This window comes from Carex rostrata, chromosome 31 (assembly GCF_964058835.1).
Source record: "Carex rostrata chromosome 31, lpCarRost1.2, whole genome shotgun sequence".
Classification (NCBI taxonomy): Eukaryota; Viridiplantae; Streptophyta; class Magnoliopsida; order Poales; family Cyperaceae; genus Carex; species Carex rostrata.
The window spans coordinates 885,747-904,889 of record NC_135948.1 but is presented as its reverse complement, the minus strand read 5'-3'; the positions used below and the strand labels follow the sequence as shown (position 1 = coordinate 904,889).

Genomic DNA, 19,143 nt, shown 5'->3' with positions numbered 1-19,143 from the left:
ATCCTCAAACAAGAGTTAATGAGGTGCTTTTACTCTCTGCCTGAGTGTCTCCAATGGACCTAACCACGGAACTGCGCAGCAACAATAGATTGATTCAGTAAAGAACTTTTTGACCCCCAACTGAGAAAGGAGAGCATGTATTCATAAATTTTGGTACGATTCTTATAAAGAGAAAGTGATATACAGTCAACGACCAAAAGACATGGCATGTGTGAAAAAGGAGTCCATGTGTTGTAATCCTCTTCTATAATGGCACTATACCTACTTTATCTTGGGGCAAGTTGTACATTTTTGTTGCCAATGCCGAGTATAGTATGCTTTTTGTAGACGTTATAAATTTTTTTTTCATTTATGTCGCTTGTTTTTCTCTGTGGAGCTCAGACTTCTGGTCAATAGAATTAGAGGCCCTTTAAATTAAGAGATGGAGAGCAATGTGTCGGGCTGATATGTAGGCCCAGAAGACCTATGTGTTGAAAACCTTGGTATTGTGGAACTTGGCGGAGAGGCTTATATACTGGGCCTGAAAAGCTCTTGATACCCTCTCTACAAGCATCATCAATTTCAATTATCGAAGCTAGAATGAATGTGGTAAAGATCAGAGCTCAGTCCCTGCTAATCCAGCCATCATCAATTTCAATTATCGAAGCTAGAATGAATGTGGTAAAGATCAGAGCTAAAAAAAATATTCCAGATTTCCGACAAAAAAAGGGTCACAAAATCTTAGATACTTATTGCAAAATTACAAAGTCTCGGATGTCTTTACTATAGATGCCGCTTACAGTGCATAAATGAAGGGTAAACAAAAGAAACAAATTTTGAAGACTGATTAACAAAGATCCTTTTGTATACTGTTTTACTTGAGAAATTTAAACTGGGGACTCCAGTAGAGGGAATAGTTTGTCTAACTTGGCATTGGATAGGATGCGGTTTGGGTCCAGCTCCTTGCGTGCCTTGTTGAAAGCATCCACGGGAAAACGCTTCCTTAATCTATCCTGGACCTTAGCTAGCTCTTCTTTATCCTTTGGTACCTATATATTGATATTACAACAAAGAAAAACAGAAAAAACAATAGCATGTGACACAGAACATACAGGACCAAAAATTGAAATTGCAGATTACTATAACCTAACTGATAATTTCAATGAAATTCTAACAGGCTTCTATCAAACCTGATTAACAAGATAAAGAATAAAAAATTCATGCTTTTTAATGCTCCAACATAGACACGAGTTCACATCGCTGCCCTAGAGACCCCAGTGACACCTTACACCATTGAGTTTCACAGCAGAGTATGGTACCTCCTTAGACACCTAGGGTTCCCAGCACCTTCTCAGAACGGGGGGGTACCACTAATGCAAGACTATTTTATTGAACCTAATGAAGTAATAAAATTAGGAACATGCAAGGATATAGAATTAAGAAAATTTGTACCTCAATTTTGGCCCAGTGCTCAAAGGCAGAATAATGGTCCCACAGTGTACTCTGGGTGAGATGCCGGTAATGGAAGAACTCTTCTGTGATATCTTTTCTCTGTCGCAGATCCGTTGTTGGAAGGTACATAATTATGCCAACCTTAATAAAGAAAAATAAATTCAGAAAAAAATGAAAAACTAAAAAGAATATATTGCAGTATCAAATACTATACCAGTGAAATCAGTGTCACTATAAGTCAGTGTTTACCAACAGTAGAGAAATCTTGAAATGTTACCCTGAGCTCCACACAATAAAAGTAATATAATCCAACTATAAACAAATTATAAATGTACCCAAGAAAATATATCATCTTCATTTGGGCTTGAAGCTGGGCTCATTGGACTCTTACTCCGTGCAGTCCACCTCTGCTCAATTGGCGCTGGTGCTGGTACATGTTCCTTTGCTATTAATTTCATTAACTCTTCCATAAAATCCAAATCTTTCATGTTTGGCTTTGCAAAAGAACCGGTAGGAAAGCAAGTCTCAGACACCCACTGCTGGCCACCACAATCAAACCCTAGTATTTCGTCGCTCCACCCAACTCGGTATCCTTCAGACTTTTTCCAGTACTCAGCTTCAGCTTTGTTCACCTATTAATTGCAAAGAAGGCAAACTGAATTCAATATTGGTTTCCTGTGGCATCAAAACAGCCAAATTCAACGAGAAAACAGAACGGAAAATATATACATTAGAATGCCTGCCAATTGGTGTGCTCCAGACTGGCCCTAGAAGGCAAGGCAATATCACCTCATGGCTGTGAGAACTGAGAGCAATTTTTTTTTTACCGAAATGGGTGCCCAAACCAATAACTTAAAAGTAGCAGCAGCATAAAAGACAAGGTGACATGCTTATGTACCTTCACGACATGGTCTTTGTTTAGTGGGTCCAATGCAAGAAGCTTGTCTCTTAGCTCAGTGAAGGATAGTTCATTTATGTCTGGCTCGTCAGCTGCTTGCTCGACTCTGCAATATATCTACAGATTGGAGGTGATCTAGCAATCAAGATAGCCTACAGGTTTGTGTGTGCAATATCTTATGTACAGATCAAATTTTCACAAAGACCTGTGAAGGGAACCAAGAGGTAAACAGCATAAAGTCTTGGTAGTGGCTACCAAGGTAGTATACAACATAAAGTCGCAATCACCATTGATGCAAATAACAAATCTATCTTTAAGGGTTGTTGTGTAAAAGAAATTCCAGTTCCATACCAGAAATAAATACTTTCAAAGATACTATTAAAGTCAGTTTAAGGCTAAGTTTACAACTTCTCATCAATGCAGAAAAAGATGGAGGCCTCATGACTTTAGTTTAAGAAAAAAAAAAAGTGAAGATTTACAGCAAAAAGATGTAAACATTTCATTCCATATATGGAACCTATGCATAGTACTGAGGCCTCCAACCATAACAGCATCAAATCATAATGAACATCTTTGAAGAGAGTGATGATAAAGTACTAGATGACATATATTAGACTTGCCTATATTTCACCAGTGATTCCCGATAAAGATTCCTCACATGTTGCATTGCTTCATCATTTGTGTATTTTGAGGTGAGTTTAGGAGATTTCCACTTAGATAAAGGATTGCACTTTACCACAACAACTGTGTCGGTGTATGGAATCCACAAGTACTTTATGTGCTTGTTTTCAGCAAGCCACTTCCTAGAACAAAAGATGATTTATTGCTTGAGGTGAGTTTAGGAGATTTCCACTTAGATAAAGGATTGCACTTTACCACAGCAACTGTGTCGGTGTATGGAATCCACAAGTACTTTATGTGCTTGTTTCAGCAAGCCACTTCCTAGAACAAAAGATGATTTATTGTTTGAGGCTTAACATAATACAGCTAGACCAAGGTAGTAAATATTGAGATTTTCTCCAACATGCCAAATTACAGACAATACAAGAATGGCACAGGTATTACAGGAGCATTTTATTTACCAAAACCTCAAAATATCATAAATATGCAGCAAATGAGCAAATGAGTAATATACCCCCAACAAAGCATATGAAGCATTGTACATACAGACGAAGACAAAAATAAAAATAAAAAGACTGCTCATATGTCGCAAGGTCCACATATTCTCCGAAAGATGCGCACTCATCCCTCCTTGCTCAACTTTCTCACTCTCCATTAATAGGTTAAAAAAGAAAAATACATTGTTTTCTTTTATTGGAAATAGGGGAGGGAAGGATAAAGTACAGGTGCAATTTACAAATGTTTCATAGATGTATGTGAGATTTCCTCATTTTTTAGGGTTATCCATGATATTTTGAGATTATGTAGGTACAAAAAAAAATGGGATTTTTTAAGGTTCAGTAAAAGACAGAGGTAAAGACCAAACTTTTAGCAAATACTGTTGGTGGACGAAACCATACCAATATCCAATTGGCCTTACAATTGTAAATATATGACCTAGATCATAAAAAGTAACCAAACTTATCATTACTTGTGATTTTTCTTAATTTCATCAGCATTTGAGACAAAAGTGTGCTCCACAAGTTCGTGCCTCTCGACGCACTGCAGAGTAACCTCTGCAACAACACCAAGTGTTCCTAGGCCGCATCGAGCTAGATAAAACAGCTCAGGGTTTTTCTCCTTTGACACTTCAATTGTTCCCTTGGCCGGGGTCACTATTTTCATGCTGATTACTTGTTCATCTATTGGAGGTAATTTTGCACCAGTCCCGTGGGCCCCAACCTGGAGTTATGTCCATAAAAAGTTTTATATCCTAATAGTCTCATGCCATAATCATATTTAGATTGCAAGGTCAAATGTGCCACTACCAGAGTTAAATGGTATGAAATGGGTAGGCTGTGCAACCAACATGGGTTGGCTTCAATTATTCATTGTATGGATTTACTGAAATATCACTGCCAACCACAAAATAAGAAAGGGGCCCAACACATAACTTCCTAGTAGCACTGAACAATAGAGTTGGATCCATGGTTTTCATCAAAGTAAAAAAAAAAAAAAAAACACACTAGTATCCAATTAACAGCTTCTCAAACCTACGCAATCCATCGTGTGGATTGGAAATACAATGAAAAAATTCAATTACCTGTATGATGCCGCCAATCTGTTGCTCCCTAATGGAAGCAAAGTTTTGAAGAGTGAGCCCATGCTCTTTAAGTGCATCCACAAGCTGTGAAACCCGGATACCGGCCTGGACCCGAACTGTCTTAGCCTCCTTGTTCACATCCAATACTTTGTCCATTAGTGCCAGGTTCACCATCCCAAGCCTAGTTAAACATAAAAATATTTTAAGTTATGATGACTATGTTCAAATGCACTACAATCAATTGCCTTTGATACGATTATGTGGTTCATCTGTTCTTTATCGTAGCAAGAATACCAATTTATGAACCTTTTAATCCTAAGCCTTCACATTTCCTTCTCCATAGTTTGACCTAATATAGGATGCCATCTAGTTCTTATGCTTTGCTCTGATGCAAAATAGTTATTACAAAGCCTGGCTAAAATAAACAAAGTCAGTACGTGATTCAATCGTTATCTTTTTTACTCTTTTTTACTAAAATAAATTCATGCAACCGTTGTTGTTGTTCGTTCTTGCTTTTCCTATTATGATTTTAGCACAGCTGCTCCACTAAACTGAACTAGAGGCATGAAATACTCAACACGCTCAGAATTTGATTTAAAAGGGGGTTATTATAATAAGAACAGTGCATCCGACCAAATTATTTATCAACCTTGACAAACCAATTCCATTGGGAGATAGCCCCGATCCGACTGGCCGAATCCTCTGCCTCTTCTCATTCGCCTCTTTCACGGCCTTCTCCAAATCAGGGATTGACTCGGGCTGAATAAACACGCGTGTCGCCACCTCGTGAGTGCCGCTCCAGTTAGACACTGTGTGCAGATCATCGGGCAAAGGCGCGTACTTAAAGATCTGAGCTTTCTTATGCTTTGCATCGGCTGGAAAGGGGAAGGAGTAGTATGTGGCAGCTCCACAGCCGAGGACCAGGACGAAGTATCCGGCGTACTTGCGGATGTCGGAGTCGGACGAGCTGGAGGAGGAGACGGTTCGGAGAATGTGGAGGTGAGGGATGTTGGGTTTCGGGTAGGGGTTAGCGTTTAGGAGGTGATGGCGGAGGAGAGGAGAGCGGCGGAGGAGGCGAGAGAAGAGAGGTTGCATTTTGGTGTGATGATGGGATGGGAGGGATTTTCAGTTTTCACTGTTTCTCTTACTGATACTTGGTTCTCTCCGTTAGTCTGGAATGGAGAGGTTGAATCACCCAGTCCGCCCTCTCCAGTAAATCCGTAAATGCAAATCCCATGAGTTAATGTCAAATTTTGAGTTGATCGGTAACAATTCAAATCATTCGGATTCTTAGAAAAAACGAATGTTAAAGCTGTTCGTTTTCTATTTGATATATTTCGTGAATTTTAAATGTTTCCTTGCCTTATTCTCTTCCGAAATTTTTATTATCCTCAATTAAATATAAAAGGGATCGACTAGTAACAGTACCCCATTTCGTCTTCTATATGTCCTCCGCGCTAAAAGACAAAAAAAAAAAATACAACAGAGGACTACTAACTGACGCGCACGTGGTAACTGCCACCAATGAGCAAGGACTAACACGATTTTATTCATTGTCAAAACATATAGTATTCATACCTACGAATTTAAATACTATTACTTATTATCTATAACATTACTGGAGGGGATCATTAATCTTGGAGACCAATAACGACCAGGGGGCCGCTAACAACGTTTGACAGTCTGGATTGGGAACCACAACCGTCTGAAAGCGATATTTGCCAAGATTTGGAACCACTACCGCGAATCACAATATCAGCAAATCTATATACTAATTATTAAGTATTCATATCTAACTAATGAAATATTCATATATATAAGTATTCATATCTAACTAATGAAGTATTTACACCTGATACTAACAATATTCACATTTGACACTAACAATATTCACACTTGCCTAGATTGGGGACCAGGAAGTATTTCCAACAGCCTGGTATTACATGAAATATTTGCACCTGACACTAACAATATTCATATCTAACTAATGAGGTATTCATATCTAATTAATGAAGTATTCATACATGTAAGAAATAATTTATACAATTCAAAATCATACATCTCTTATGGGACACCTCTTCCAAGACACCTCTTCAATTCACTTAAAAAATCTTTTTTTATAGTAAATATTAACACCTGACACTAACACTATTCATAGTTGAAGGTATGAAGTATTCATATCTAATTAATGTATATATGAAGTATTCATATCTAACAAATGTATATATATGAAGTATTCATATCTAATAAATGAAGTATTTATATCTAACTAATGAAATCTTCATATGTTGCACTCTGACAACCTTCGCTGGGCTAGCATGGCCCCCCTCCGATAGTGCACCACGCTCTCTCCGCTGGATCTCATCGAAGACGAGGTAAGATTGTGTCGGATCACACCAGATCTCGACGGTGCACCACTCTCTCCTCGCCAGATCTCGACGGTGCATCATGACGAGAAAGAGAAGAGGCAGAGGCTGTGATGGCCATGAAAAGTGCGACTTTTGTTTTTTTGCTGATCGGAGGAGAGAGGGATCAAGACGTTGACATATTAATTAACTATCATAGGTAATTAATGGTTAGAGAGACTCTTAAAGGACTATAATGGAGATGAAATCATTACTCAATAAAAAAAAATTGTTCTCTATTCTTTTTTCTCTTTTTTTTTTTTTGGGAAAATTGTACGATCTGATATCACTTCTGAAGATAAACTGTATGATTTACAATTGGTTCTTTGGTTCCTAGAGTAAAAAATCTGACAGCTATCTTTGACCAAAATGATTGAGAGTTAGTGTACTACTGTACTGCCTCTTTTTTATTTTTTATTTTTGGGATACACTTCTTCTCATTGTATCGCCTTAATTTAATTGCCTTTACTTCTTTTATTATCAACAACTAGCTTGAAAGTTGAAATATGAAAAGGAACTTATATTGCTTATGTAATGAGGAAAGTCAGCCCTTCTCCAAATCTACAAACATTTATTTATTATTTCAAAATTTGAAGCCCAAATGCCGCACCGGTCTTAAAAAAAAATTCAAATCCTTTTGGCAATCTTTTCTTTAGATTAACAAAAAAAAAATTGTTATGAATATATTATAAATGTGTGGATGTCATTCATGTTGTAACTCTCAATATTAATTCTCAATTATTTTTCCACTACTCCATGCACTATTATTGGAATTGATGGTCACCACTATTGGAATTTATTTCTCCATTTACTTAGATGATTTTTTCATTTATAATTTGTAGCCTATAAATAAAGGCTTTGTAATGTTGTATTGTACACACATGAGAAATATATGAATAAAGAGATTGCCATCTTTTTCCTCTCTATTTTGTTTATTCTTATTATGCTTGTTCATCTTTATTTTATAACAGAAAACACTAAATAATGATTTGACGCTGCAGCGTGAGGTGGTTCGGATGAAATGAAATGCAACACATATCCGAAAATAAAATTTCAAAATTTTATTATGCATGTTTATGTTTTTCCTATAAAAAAAATTACAGTTCATAAAATATATTAATGATTGTTTGATACAAAATACAAAGTTCACAACAAAATAAAAATCAGTGTTATAAAAAAATGTCTTAACAGCCGTTTAAATCGGTTGTTTAGTTGTTAACGGCAATCAAATCATTACAGATATACTTAACAGATGCATGTTTGCGGATGAAAACAATTAATCGGTATTTTTACTGCTTAATCGTCCATTTATCCCTGTTTATTCTAATTTATTCCAATGAATATTTATTTTTCACATTGATTTTTTTTCTGTGATACTGTGTGATAATAAGTTTCATAAATCATGTATTGTACTTTTATTAGTGGTTGGACATACATTCAATATTTTTTATATGTTTTTTTTGTTACTTACTTTGAATTGATTAATTCTTCTGTTATTTATATAACATATATTTTTCTTACTAATTACTGATGTAATTACTTAATTAGTACGATATATTCATTTATGAAACTAAGTTGTTATCATAAACTAAATTTAGTGATTTTATGTTGGAATGTTTCATTTCTTTCAAATAATGTGTTATTAGTATTTGAAAAAAATTAATTTTTTAATTTATCTTTTCAATAAACAAATGTGTTACTTAGTGTTTATGCGTTAAGACAAAATAAATGTAGTGTTATGTTATCATAATAAAATTAAGTTAAAATAAGTTTAATGAGTTAAATAAATTATTTTTAATAAATTATGATATATATATATATATATATATATATATATTTAGATTTAATAAAAACGTTAAATTGTCCGTATAATTATTTACGATAATGATAAAAATAATAGAAATTTCATATTAGAGATAATAAAATTATAAAATATACAATTATATGATAAAATTAATTATGTTGAAATCGATTGATTGAGTAGAGACGTAGAGTTGAGGTTGCCACGTTTAACGCTTTTGATTGAGCTGTCAACATGGCCAATGAAAGGAGAGACTTATTGCATGATTTTGACTTGTAACAAATATTAATAAATAAATCTGAGTTGGAATTAGTGGTTTGCTAACGGGTTACCCGTGACCCGTTCCGGGTAACCCGTTAGGGGTAACGGGTAGGACGGGTAAAGGGGTAGGCCGGGTACGGGTAAAACCCGTGACGGGTAGACGGGTAATTTTCCCAAAACCTCTATCCGGTCCGTTTATTACCCGTACCCGTTGCGGGTTGACGGGTACGGGTACCACGGGTACGGGTCCGGTCCGGGCGGGTTTTTTTTTTTTTTTTTCTGTTTAATAGAAACGAACGGCCCAGATTTACTTAGGATTGTAGCAAGATTTAAATAAAAGGTTGGATTTGGAATTGGAGGGACCCTACAATCCCTTAGGATTGCACTGGATTTGAAATTTAAAAGGAGGCCGCCAAAAAAATTTGAAATTCAAATTTGTAATGGGTCGGGTACGGGTAACGGGTACGGGTACGGGTAGACGGGTAGGCGGGTACGGGTAGGCGGGTAAACGGGTACGGGTACAACGGGTTTTTTTTTCAAATGCCTTGTCCGGCCCGTATATTACCCGTACCCGTCTACCCGTTTGACCCGGGCAACGGGTACGGGTCAAACGGGTAACAGGTACGGGCCGGGTAAAACGGGTTTAACCCGTTTCGGGTATAGCAAAAGACTAGTTGGAATCACGTCCCTTGCCTCAAGCTCTCAGTTCAAAATTGCAATAATAGTGTGATAGTGTTAGCATCTGATACGCATTTCAAAAGTGCCTTGTAATAATCACAACGATTTGACGCGTGGCATTCTGATCGAATAAATCACGTCCCTTAATTGTAATTCTGACAGCAATTCGGTCTTGAGTGTTTTGACAGGCCTGTGAATATGTGATTTTCATGTAGATGTAGCGGTCGCTGTTGCTTTCAAATTTCATTTCCCTTAATTAATTGACAATAGTTTTGAATTTTGATCGTCCCATAACAACGGAATTGTGAATATGAGGATCCGGTTATACTTTTATTTTTCATCGTGTATGGGACTAAGTAGCCGGATCCAAACGTAATTTTTATTTTTTTATACAGCACATATTTTAAATGTTTATTTTTTTTAAATATGTTTATTTATGTTTATGTTTTCTTATTTATTACCTCATACTCTTTTTCTCTATTTGAAATTTTTTATTTCTATAAAATAATAATTAATATTATGTTATTATTTAATCTATTTAATTTAATTGCATTATTAATAATTTTATTATTAAAAATAATTGTATAACATCAAATATCTTAGAAAGAAAAAAAAATGATTTCTCACAACTAATTTCACGGTACAACTGAATATTTATTTCAGCACATTTCCACAATCAACCATGTACGTACTTGTACTAGGCTCCCATATTTTTCAAAAGTGAGTTTCCATTCTTGTCAAATTTCATCACGTGTAATTCCGTGACAATAAACAAACCCTTAATATTAAAAAAAAATATGTCTAAACGGCTTAATTTTTTGTGTCTCCATTATACTTTTATATTTTATTGTAAAATTCAAATGTTAAAATAATATCGTTACGTATAATTTATATCATTTCTCTATACATATATACATATATGTAAGATAATAATAATATATTCTAATTTTTTTAGTTAGCATCAAGTGCCTACAAAAATATACTAATGTCGGTACTTTCTAAGCATTAATTTTTTCTAACTTATTGATTTATATAAAAGCAAAATAAAAAAGCACTAATATTTTATGTGCATTTGGAGAAATAATATAGATCGTATGAAACGATTTTATTTTGACATTTGAGTTTTAATTTTTTTGTTATTAAAAAAATAAAAGTATTTAAACCTTCTTGTATTAAAACATGATAATGTAAAAAGAGATATGAAGATACAAAATGTTATTGGTAGGACATAACAACTAAATTTCGCAACTCATGTGGTAGCCAAAAATAATTTTTGACGTCGTAATGAGATACGTGATATGGTATTTTTTTATCAAAAAATATATTAAAATGAATAATAAATAAATGAAATGATTTATAATTTTGGAAAATTCAAGCGGACATCTCACATCTATCCATTTTCAAAATGCAGGAGACTATTGTAATCCATGGTTCAAATTGCTACAGATTTTTGGGGTTCAAATTTTAATATCTCATAGTTTCGGGGTCCTCAAGAGAAAATTACGTTGGAGAGTGGAGACTGACAAATTGTCAGTTTATCCAAATTCCCTGTACCGGCTTTCCTAATTTCGTCGAAACTGTTTTCTTTTCTTTTTTTCTCGGAATTAAATTGTACCACTGAGGTGAGGTGATTTATGTCCGAGTGCCTAATTTCGTTTCTCTTTCCCCTTTATCTCCGCTTTCGAGCTCTTTCCTCATCCCACTGTTGCTTCCACCAGGTATCTTTAGCCGAATTCAAAACTTTTATGTAATTATTAATTTCTATATGTTTGTTCAATCGCTGCTTTCTTGGAGGCCGGAGCTATTTCTAGCTCGCGCAGCTAACGATCTGGAATCCAGACTGGATGGATTCCTGGAGTGATCTTCCTTCTTTGTTAATGCACGATCTGACCCAAAAGGGAGAGCTGTAGCCTGTAGGTTGGTTAAGCTCACCCCTGGATTGTCTGGGTATTTGGATTGTTCATCTGCTTCCAATTTTACCAGAATTGAGTGGTATAGAATATTTTGACCTAGAAAATTGTATGAAGAGAAAATAAAAGATAACATGTACTGTGTTGACTCCATCTACAACTGGTCGACAATACATAGCTTTGTCAAGTGATAATATATTATATCATAGTTAATTAAGCTTATAATCAAGTATTGTTCACTGTTTAATCCATACTTATTTCCTAGGACAAGAGGCTACAAACAATAGAAAAAGAACATAGAAAGAAAAATAGAGAAAGGGTAATTCAGGTAACGGTGATGACTTGTGGTTTAACACTGTACTTCATGAACCATGTGCTGGGGTTTCTGCACGGATGGGTGTCCTCTTGTCTGTCGATTGCTGATGAGATTGCACGTGCAATCAGGCGTGGTGACATAGGCCCCTTCCCTGTTGGATGATCTCGCATCTCTCTAAGGTATATGTTCTTTTATCTTTCAGTATACTGTTACATGTGGGTGCCTTGGGTTGGGTTTGGGGGTTAAGTTTGAAGTGTAGATTATATGAAACAACTTGCGAATAGGACAGTCCAGATGCACCCTAAAATAATACGGGCTGTGTATTGATCTAATTTGAACCGTATGATTTTAATCAGACAGCTTCCTTCCATCACAAATAGAGGCTGAAAATGGAGTTCTTTTGGAAACTAGCAATGATGATGGCCCATCTGTCTGATCATAAATTATCAAATATTGAAAAAATAGGAAAAATAATACCTTTCTAATATTTCGAGTAGATAAAAAAATCTGCAGTAACTGAGCTAGTTCTAGTGTTTTCTTGTGAGAATATTCGTGAAAAAAAAAGCATTCATGATGATTTAAGTTACAGTTGTATCTTTTCCAGATGAGGATTCTCCAATTACTTGACTATGCTACAAACATAAAATCAACCACACGCTAGAGTAAAGAGGGCTCAGATGTGTATTGCATTTCTGTAATTTTGACAAACTGTTTATGTATTGCAGAAGGTTATGGTTTCATCGCTGTTTTGTAAACTGCATAGGTGATAAGTGTTCCCCGACAATTGCACTTATTCAAACAGAGCTTCAGTTGGTCGAAGAAGAAATGCTTAAAATAGAGTTGTATTCATGTCAAAAGCGTTAAACCATATTGGAGAAGTCTAATAGCATTTTATTTGCTAAAGAAGTTAATATCTCTAACTGAATAGCCTTGTCTGTTGATTTTCTTTCCCTTTATTGTATTCTATGAGTGGTGACAAATATAGTTTTTCAATGGGATTCATGATCAAAACAATTAGTCATATTTGAAAAGTTTGTTGCCGTTGTCATTGCCCAAAACTGATAATTTGAACTCAGTAGGGGTGCCTTTGATTTTCTGTCTGATTCCCTTGTTGTTGTTTTTCATTCTCTGAAAGGTGCTGTCTTTTTTTCCTTGTTTATTTTCATTGGAACTTATATGGTATTTCTTTTACCTTGTTGCTCTAGCACTGAACCACTGATAACGAAATGCATCAATTAGAACAAGAAGGTTAACAAAAATATAATCTAATCTTGCGGACTTTCTAAAGGTCCATTAAATCCAACCCAACCCGGCCCAAAAAATATAATCTACTCTTTCTTAAGAACTCTATATATAATAACCCAGCCCGGCCCAAACGAGGAATCGAACGGAACTGCGTGCCATCGAGTATCCATAACGTCGGATCCTCTCCAATGGCACAGATATCTTGAAGTGTCTAAAGGAGTTCTGAACTGTTTAGTTAATATCGGATGGTAAAAACCAGAGTATGTCGTTCATTGACAGACGGGCAGGGAGCGCAGAAATACGGTCATTGTTAATCTTAACCGTTTGATTTTAATGAACAGTTCAGATCTGCCCCAAAATGAAATCCTCACAACTGGAGAGGAGATCAACTCCTCATTTCACCCAACAACCGTCGAAAACCCCAGTTACAACACTAAAACCTCGACAGAGACGAAGCTTGCACTGGGTACAGTAGAGAGCTGAGAGCAGGGAGCAATGGAGGAGCAAGGCCTGGATGAGATGATGCAAGACCTTAACGCGGTCCCCGCTTGCATCAGCGCGATGATCGACACGGGCTCGGTCGAGAGCCACCGCTACTTCCTGGCGCGTCGTACGGTGCTCGAGATGCTTCGCGACCGTGGCCACGCTGTGCCCGACGACGAGATCCAGCGCACGCTCGCTGATTTCAGGTCCTGGTGGGAGACCAAACCGGAGTTCGATAACCTCACCATCTCCTACCCCCTCATCTCTGATTCGTCCAAGAAGGTAACCTCATTTTTTTTTTCTTTTGTAGTTTTGGGGTAAGTGCCAGCTCTTTAACTATTGTAATTGACTTGTAGCTTTATCGTTGTAGCTGTTAACTGTAGAATGTGAAAAGTTTGTAAATAAAAATAAACCTTCTTTGCAATGAGTGTGTCAACATTTTTTTTTATGAAAGGCCTTGAGATTGAGCTGACCAAGCTCATATTACTGGTTCTTGTATCTCCTTGCCATTGACTTCTCCTAGGAGATTAATCTTTTCTATTATTTCATTTACAAAGATTAAATGCGTGCTGCTTATAATTTTTCCATTTTTATATATCCTTGTAGAGCAAAGTTTTGAAATAATCATTTTTTCCGAAATTCCTGGAAATTTCACAAATTACAGTTGTAGGCTTGCAAGTAGTCCTTTCTTAATGAACTCTAAGATATGCACAATTTCAAGTTCAAATCTGGGACTAAACATTAGCTTCAAATCTATAATTAAACCTTAATGTGCAGGGATTTGCTTTCAAAAGTTGAGATTTTACCAAGAAATTAGTACAAAGAATTGAATTTGTAGGTGATATGGGTTTGGAGTTTGGACAATAAATGATTGCATACTAACATATCCGAGTTTAGACGTAAACAAAGCCAGGTAGAAAGGCTCCAATCAAGGTTACATACTAACCCTTTCTGATGTGCATTTCATCTGTACAGACAATTGTGATTTTTTGTGGGCCTGACCCAATAAAGAAAGGCACCATAAGGGAGATTTATACACGTTTAGGCAATGAGAAGTTCACACGTCTTATACTAGTCTTACAAAGCAAAATAACTTCTGGGGCTCGTGATGCGTTGAAAGATTTGTTCAGTAACAAGTTCGAAACATTTAATGTAAGTTCCATGTTTGTGTACTTCATTTATGACCCTTATGATGCATACTTCTATGGACGCTGGTGATAAGATTGTTATCCTAAAAACATAAAAGAGATTTTTTCTAGTCCTGCTTTCCTTTATTGAAATATTGATAACAGATGGTAGTTTAGGTGTTACCAAGAAATAAGAAGAGAAAAGGTTATGGTCATACTTACCATGGTTTGGAAAACACTATTCGCTTGCAGAAACAAACAATGATTAATATATCTGTTCTGCAAAATTTGAAAAGTAGCATATGCCCTTGAAGTACCTGGATGTATCCTGTTATGATTTATGAACTGCACCAGTTTTGATACCTACATCAGTGAGGAAAGATAGGTAATAGGATACTTCAGACAAATTATGCAAGATTTGTATTGGTGATATATACTGAACAATGGAGGCCATATGATATATTTCTTCATTTATGCTCATTAACTTTGTTTGCCTTATAGATGTTATTATTTTGTGTTAATAGATTAGCGAGTTGCTGGTTAACATCACGAAACATGTACTGAAGCCACACCATCAGGTTCTGACCCCAGAAGAGAAAGGAGAACTTCTACTGCAATACAAAGTAGAGGACAGCCAGGTACAGTGCCTTAAGTTTCTATAACTCCATGTATAGTGTATTGTTATGTCAATCTTGCAGCACACCCCTGGCCAAGATGCTTATGTTTGACCACATCAATAGACCTGTCAAGGAATAGAACCTCAAATATTGAGTTGTACACCTGCACTGTTTAGTTCAGTATGTACTATTCTTATTATATTTTCTTTTTATTTGTTTTTTGTCTGCTTGCCTATAAGGATCCTTTCCTGTGAAATGTGGGTACTATATGACTTCGCTTCCTCTTCCATGATTTTGATTATCCGGTTTGGATTGAGTAATGGCTGTTACCTGTCATCAAATTTATGGCAGCAGATACAGAGTGATTCCATACCATGTGGGTTCTAGTGCTACTATTATGGACTGCCTGGTCAATACCAGCCTCTATTTGTTTGGAGTTATAGTTTTAAAAATACTTATTGATGATATTGATGGGAGAATGTTTTTCTGAGAGAATTCCAATTATCCCCGGTATGTTATGTCATTTGCAAATGACACCTGCGGTTTGTTTTATGTGCATCCAGCACCAATATTTTCTGGGTTAATTGCCACAGAAAAAAGCAGATGTTAAAATTAAGCCTAAGCAATACAATGCTCCTGTTTGTTCATATTAAAATTACCAATCAAGCTCGTGGTTAATTTATTCTATTTCACTTCAGATTCCGCGCATGCTAGAGAAGGATGCAGTGGCTCGCTATTATGGCCTTCAGAAGGGGACTGTGGTGAAGGTCACATATGAAGGAGAGCTAACTGGGTCCCATGTGACGTACAGATGTGTTGTGTAGCCTGCTGTACAGAAGCACTATTCTGTGAAAACCTGTTATTAGCATTTGGGTTCCCTCGTAGGCTATTAGTACATGACTTTACCAGCTTGTGTCGGTTGGTTTTGGGATGGTTTGTTACTCTGTGAATTGTGGTTGAACTATCTTATACTGAGTCTCAACTAAATCAGCTGTATCTGGGCACTAACTTGAAATATTTAATGTGGTTTTTCAAGTCAGTGCAAGTCTTGTAATGTTTTATTTGTTGGTTTCTGTTTTCTTTTTCATTTTCTTTGGGTGAAGCGGGACGGTTCTAATTTCCAAATTGTTGGCTTTAGGTGGGGTAGAATATATAACCTTTATTGGCATCCTCCAACCATACTATCATTGTAGTAGCAGTGTAGCACTGGAGATTTGTCGTACTAGTAATTTCCTTTGTTCGATCTCTGATTCTCTTCAAAAGTTCCCTAATGCTGCAAAACATCTCGCTTTTAGTTCTTTTAACAACCGTATTAGTTGACGTAGAAATATGTCAACATAAAAATGTAAAAATGCAAAATTATAAATGTATTTTTAAATTATTTGAGCAAATTACAATCTTGTACACAAATAGGTAAAGTCGTAAAGATCTCTTGGGGTTCTTGACAAAGGTTAGAATTTACTGCTTTGGTCAAAATTACCTGATCTTGTCAGACTAAGACTATGGGTCGAACTATTTTGATCCTCAATGAAGAAGCCATATAAACTACAAGTTGTATACGGGCTCAACAACTTATCGGATCTGCCTAAGGAGGCCTCTTACAAAGTATATTAGTTTTCTGGGCTTCTGGCAGCACTCTGATTCGTAGGTTAAATAATAATTGCCGTCCGATCTGCTTTCGCACGAATATTAAAGCGATCCCGTGCATCACATGCTGGATTGGTTTGAATTCTGTTCGGACAGTCCGGATCCAAACTCAATTAATTTGTTACCTTAGGCCGTGCTCCAGACGAAGGTACGCTCACCCCAGACTGTTGCTGCCCGACGATTTTCTCTGCTCCAGAAGAGAAGAACTGCAGAGGGAGCGGAGGTAAAGGTGTACTGTTCAGAGGGGAGCGCAAAATCACGAGATATTGATTTTTGATGAATTTTGTCACTCCTTGATTTGGGATGTAAAAACACTGTTTGGAGATTGATCTGTTCCGTTCATTTCTTTTAATGAGCAATTATTTACCCTTACGTTGTGAAGCACAGCCTTGCAGGATATGAATTCGTACCGACCCATCAGGAAAAACGACTCTCTTTTTTTCCAAGTAGGAAGTATAAAGTGCTTCGGAAGTAAAGCTATTATATTCGAGTTTTTAATTTAAGATATAAAAAAGCTAGAATGGAAAAGTTCGAAAAATATTCACAAAATCAAATATAAATATTGATGGCTGAACTGAGCTCGTATCGTATCTTATTTATTCGAACTTTGCTTTAATAATCTTAGACTTCACGTAAACTATAATTTATAAGTCTTCAACTGATATAATTTATTTCGCAATTTTTTTTTTTTGAAAGAATATTCCGCAATTTTTTTATTTGGAGAGTTTATAATTGTTTAAAGTTAATTGACTTCTAAACTTCGGTCATTTTTATTAATACCCAAAAAATAGAAGTTAATTTTAAAACTATCCTCGCATTACTCTTTTTTTTAAATGCCTCGACCCTCCCTAGCAAACGGTCTTCTTCTTTTTTTCACAAAATTATTTAAATCAAAATATTAAGAGATCTCTAAAAATAAGAGGACTGCCCGTAGCCAGGCGGTCAGGACATTTAAAAAAATAAAACGTAATGCGGGAGCAGTTTTAAAATTAACTTTTTTTTTAGAGTATTAATAAAAATGACCGTCTAAACTTTACCTGGTACGAAAGTGAGGCTGGAAAAACAATTATATTGTTAATCTATGCTCCTATGAAACTATTAATTTTGAAGGTCTTGTGTTATTTTAATAGACTTATCGATCATTTGCACGATATAACTCTCAGAACCGAATCTGAAAAGACTTGTCTCGACTTCCATCATGATATGCCACGTTAAGGCTCTATTCGGCTGCACAGTGGGAATGGGGATAGGAACGGGAATAAAAAAAGTTTAAACTGAAATTTACTGTTCACGTGAAAAAAAAATTCAGTCTGAGTGAATGTTTTTTTCCCACGTGAACAGTATTTTCGGGATTACATCCGAACAGGCCCTAATAGTAAAATCCTCCAAAATCATCAAAAATCGTACAAAGTTTTTACAAGTAGATGTACTTAGCAATAGATCATATTCTAGTCTACAAATAGACTCACTGTAATTGTAATCATATACAAGTTCAATACAAAATTATCTCTTTCCTAATTCCTTAAAAAAGGATCGATATATATTCACAAAATCTAAGGCCTTCAGAGTCTAATTTTATAATGGACGAAAAAATAACAACAAAAAGCCTCTCTTTCACATAAAGCCTAGACAATTTCGTGCAATTTAGAAGTTCATGAAAATTCTTCAAAAAAAAACATAGCAATGCTTACAATTGTAGACACTTCTGTCGGAAATTTATATTAATATCCAAAAAAAAAAAAATCAAATACTACACACTGTTTGATAAGATTTCGAAAAATGTCCAAACCCCAATTTTAATTTACGGTTTTCTGCTCCAAAATTGTAAATTTAATTTACCATTTTAGCCAAAACATCAGAACAAATCCACGGTTTCGTAAAACCGGAAATTAAATTGCAATTTAGATCTCAAAATATTTTTTTAAAAATCAGAAATTAAGTTCACGGTTTTAGGTTTTTCTAAATTAAATAGAAAAAGTTATAATTTATTTATTTTTTGTATTGAAATATTTTATATATTTATTTGAAAATAGATGAAATACTATATAATTTGATTTATTAGAAAGATTGTGACAAATAACCCAGATCAACATTTTTCAGGCCAAATTTTTTGCTGCTGTA

The 19,143-nt window shown here is 35.6% G+C and overlaps 3 protein-coding genes across 5 annotated transcripts; 2 read left to right on the top strand and 1 right to left on the bottom strand.

The window, feature by feature from the left end:
• Positions 1 to 709: 709 nt before the first annotated feature.
• GLDH (L-galactono-1,4-lactone dehydrogenase) lies at positions 710 to 5,727 on the bottom strand. 2 transcript variants are annotated; one of them, XM_078295917.1, is made up of 8 exons: positions 5,182 to 5,727; positions 4,533 to 4,713; positions 3,921 to 4,171; positions 2,950 to 3,132; positions 2,330 to 2,435; positions 1,767 to 2,063; positions 1,432 to 1,572; positions 710 to 1,028 (listed from the first exon to the last, which is right to left on the bottom strand). In XM_078295917.1, the coding sequence occupies exons 1-8, from the start codon at positions 5,625 to 5,627 to the stop codon at positions 867 to 869; spliced, it is 1,767 nt and encodes a 588-aa protein (XP_078152043.1). In that variant the 5' UTR covers positions 5,628 to 5,727; the 3' UTR covers positions 710 to 866. The 2 variants fall into 2 exon arrangements, with proteins under 2 accessions (XP_078152043.1, XP_078152044.1); XM_078295918.1 differs by having other exon boundaries at positions 2,330 to 2,446; positions 2,961 to 3,132; positions 5,182 to 5,726.
• A 5,508-nt stretch (positions 5,728 to 11,235) lies between these two features.
• LOC144547470 (uncharacterized) lies at positions 11,236 to 13,009 on the top strand. The gene is made up of 3 exons (XM_078296125.1): positions 11,236 to 11,395; positions 11,853 to 12,082; positions 12,629 to 13,009. The coding sequence occupies exons 1-2, from the start codon at positions 11,312 to 11,314 to the stop codon at positions 12,063 to 12,065; spliced, it is 297 nt and encodes a 98-aa protein (XP_078152251.1). The 5' UTR covers positions 11,236 to 11,311; the 3' UTR covers positions 12,066 to 12,082; positions 12,629 to 13,009.
• Positions 13,010 to 13,543: 534 nt separating this feature from the next.
• NRPE5 (Eukaryotic rpb5 RNA polymerase subunit family protein) lies at positions 13,544 to 16,414 on the top strand. 2 transcript variants are annotated; one of them, XM_078296123.1, is made up of 4 exons: positions 13,546 to 13,913; positions 14,607 to 14,783; positions 15,283 to 15,396; positions 16,074 to 16,414. In XM_078296123.1, the coding sequence occupies exons 1-4, from the start codon at positions 13,644 to 13,646 to the stop codon at positions 16,197 to 16,199; spliced, it is 687 nt and encodes a 228-aa protein (XP_078152249.1). In that variant the 5' UTR covers positions 13,546 to 13,643; the 3' UTR covers positions 16,200 to 16,414. The 2 variants fall into 2 exon arrangements, with proteins under 2 accessions (XP_078152250.1, XP_078152249.1); XM_078296124.1 differs by lacking the exon at positions 14,607 to 14,783 and having other exon boundaries at positions 13,544 to 13,913.
• Positions 16,415 to 19,143: the final 2,729 nt, after the last annotated feature.

Excerpts from the sequence above, each read along its gene's own strand:
- GLDH (XM_078295917.1), bottom strand. The coding sequence starts at position 5,627 with ATGCAACCTCTCTTCTCTCGCCTCCTCCGCCGCTCTCCTCTCCTCCGC. Across the intron at positions 4,714-5,181 it reads AATGGAATTGGTTTGTCAAG|GCTTGGGATGGTGAACCTGG; the intron begins GTTGATAAATAA and ends ATGTTTAACTAG. Across the intron at positions 4,172-4,532 it reads AGATTGGCGGCATCATACAG|GTTGGGGCCCACGGGACTGG; the intron begins GTAATTGAATTT and ends ACATAACTCCAG.
- LOC144547470 (XM_078296125.1), top strand. The coding sequence starts at position 11,312 with ATGTCCGAGTGCCTAATTTCGTTTCTCTTTCCCCTTTATCTCCGCTTT. Across the intron at positions 11,396-11,852 it reads CCCACTGTTGCTTCCACCAG|GACAAGAGGCTACAAACAAT; the intron begins GTATCTTTAGCC and ends CTTATTTCCTAG.
- NRPE5 (XM_078296123.1), top strand. The coding sequence starts at position 13,644 with ATGGAGGAGCAAGGCCTGGATGAGATGATGCAAGACCTTAACGCGGTC. Across the intron at positions 13,914-14,606 it reads TCTCTGATTCGTCCAAGAAG|ACAATTGTGATTTTTTGTGG; the intron begins GTAACCTCATTT and ends TCATCTGTACAG. Across the intron at positions 14,784-15,282 it reads ACAAGTTCGAAACATTTAAT|ATTAGCGAGTTGCTGGTTAA; the intron begins GTAAGTTCCATG and ends TTGTGTTAATAG.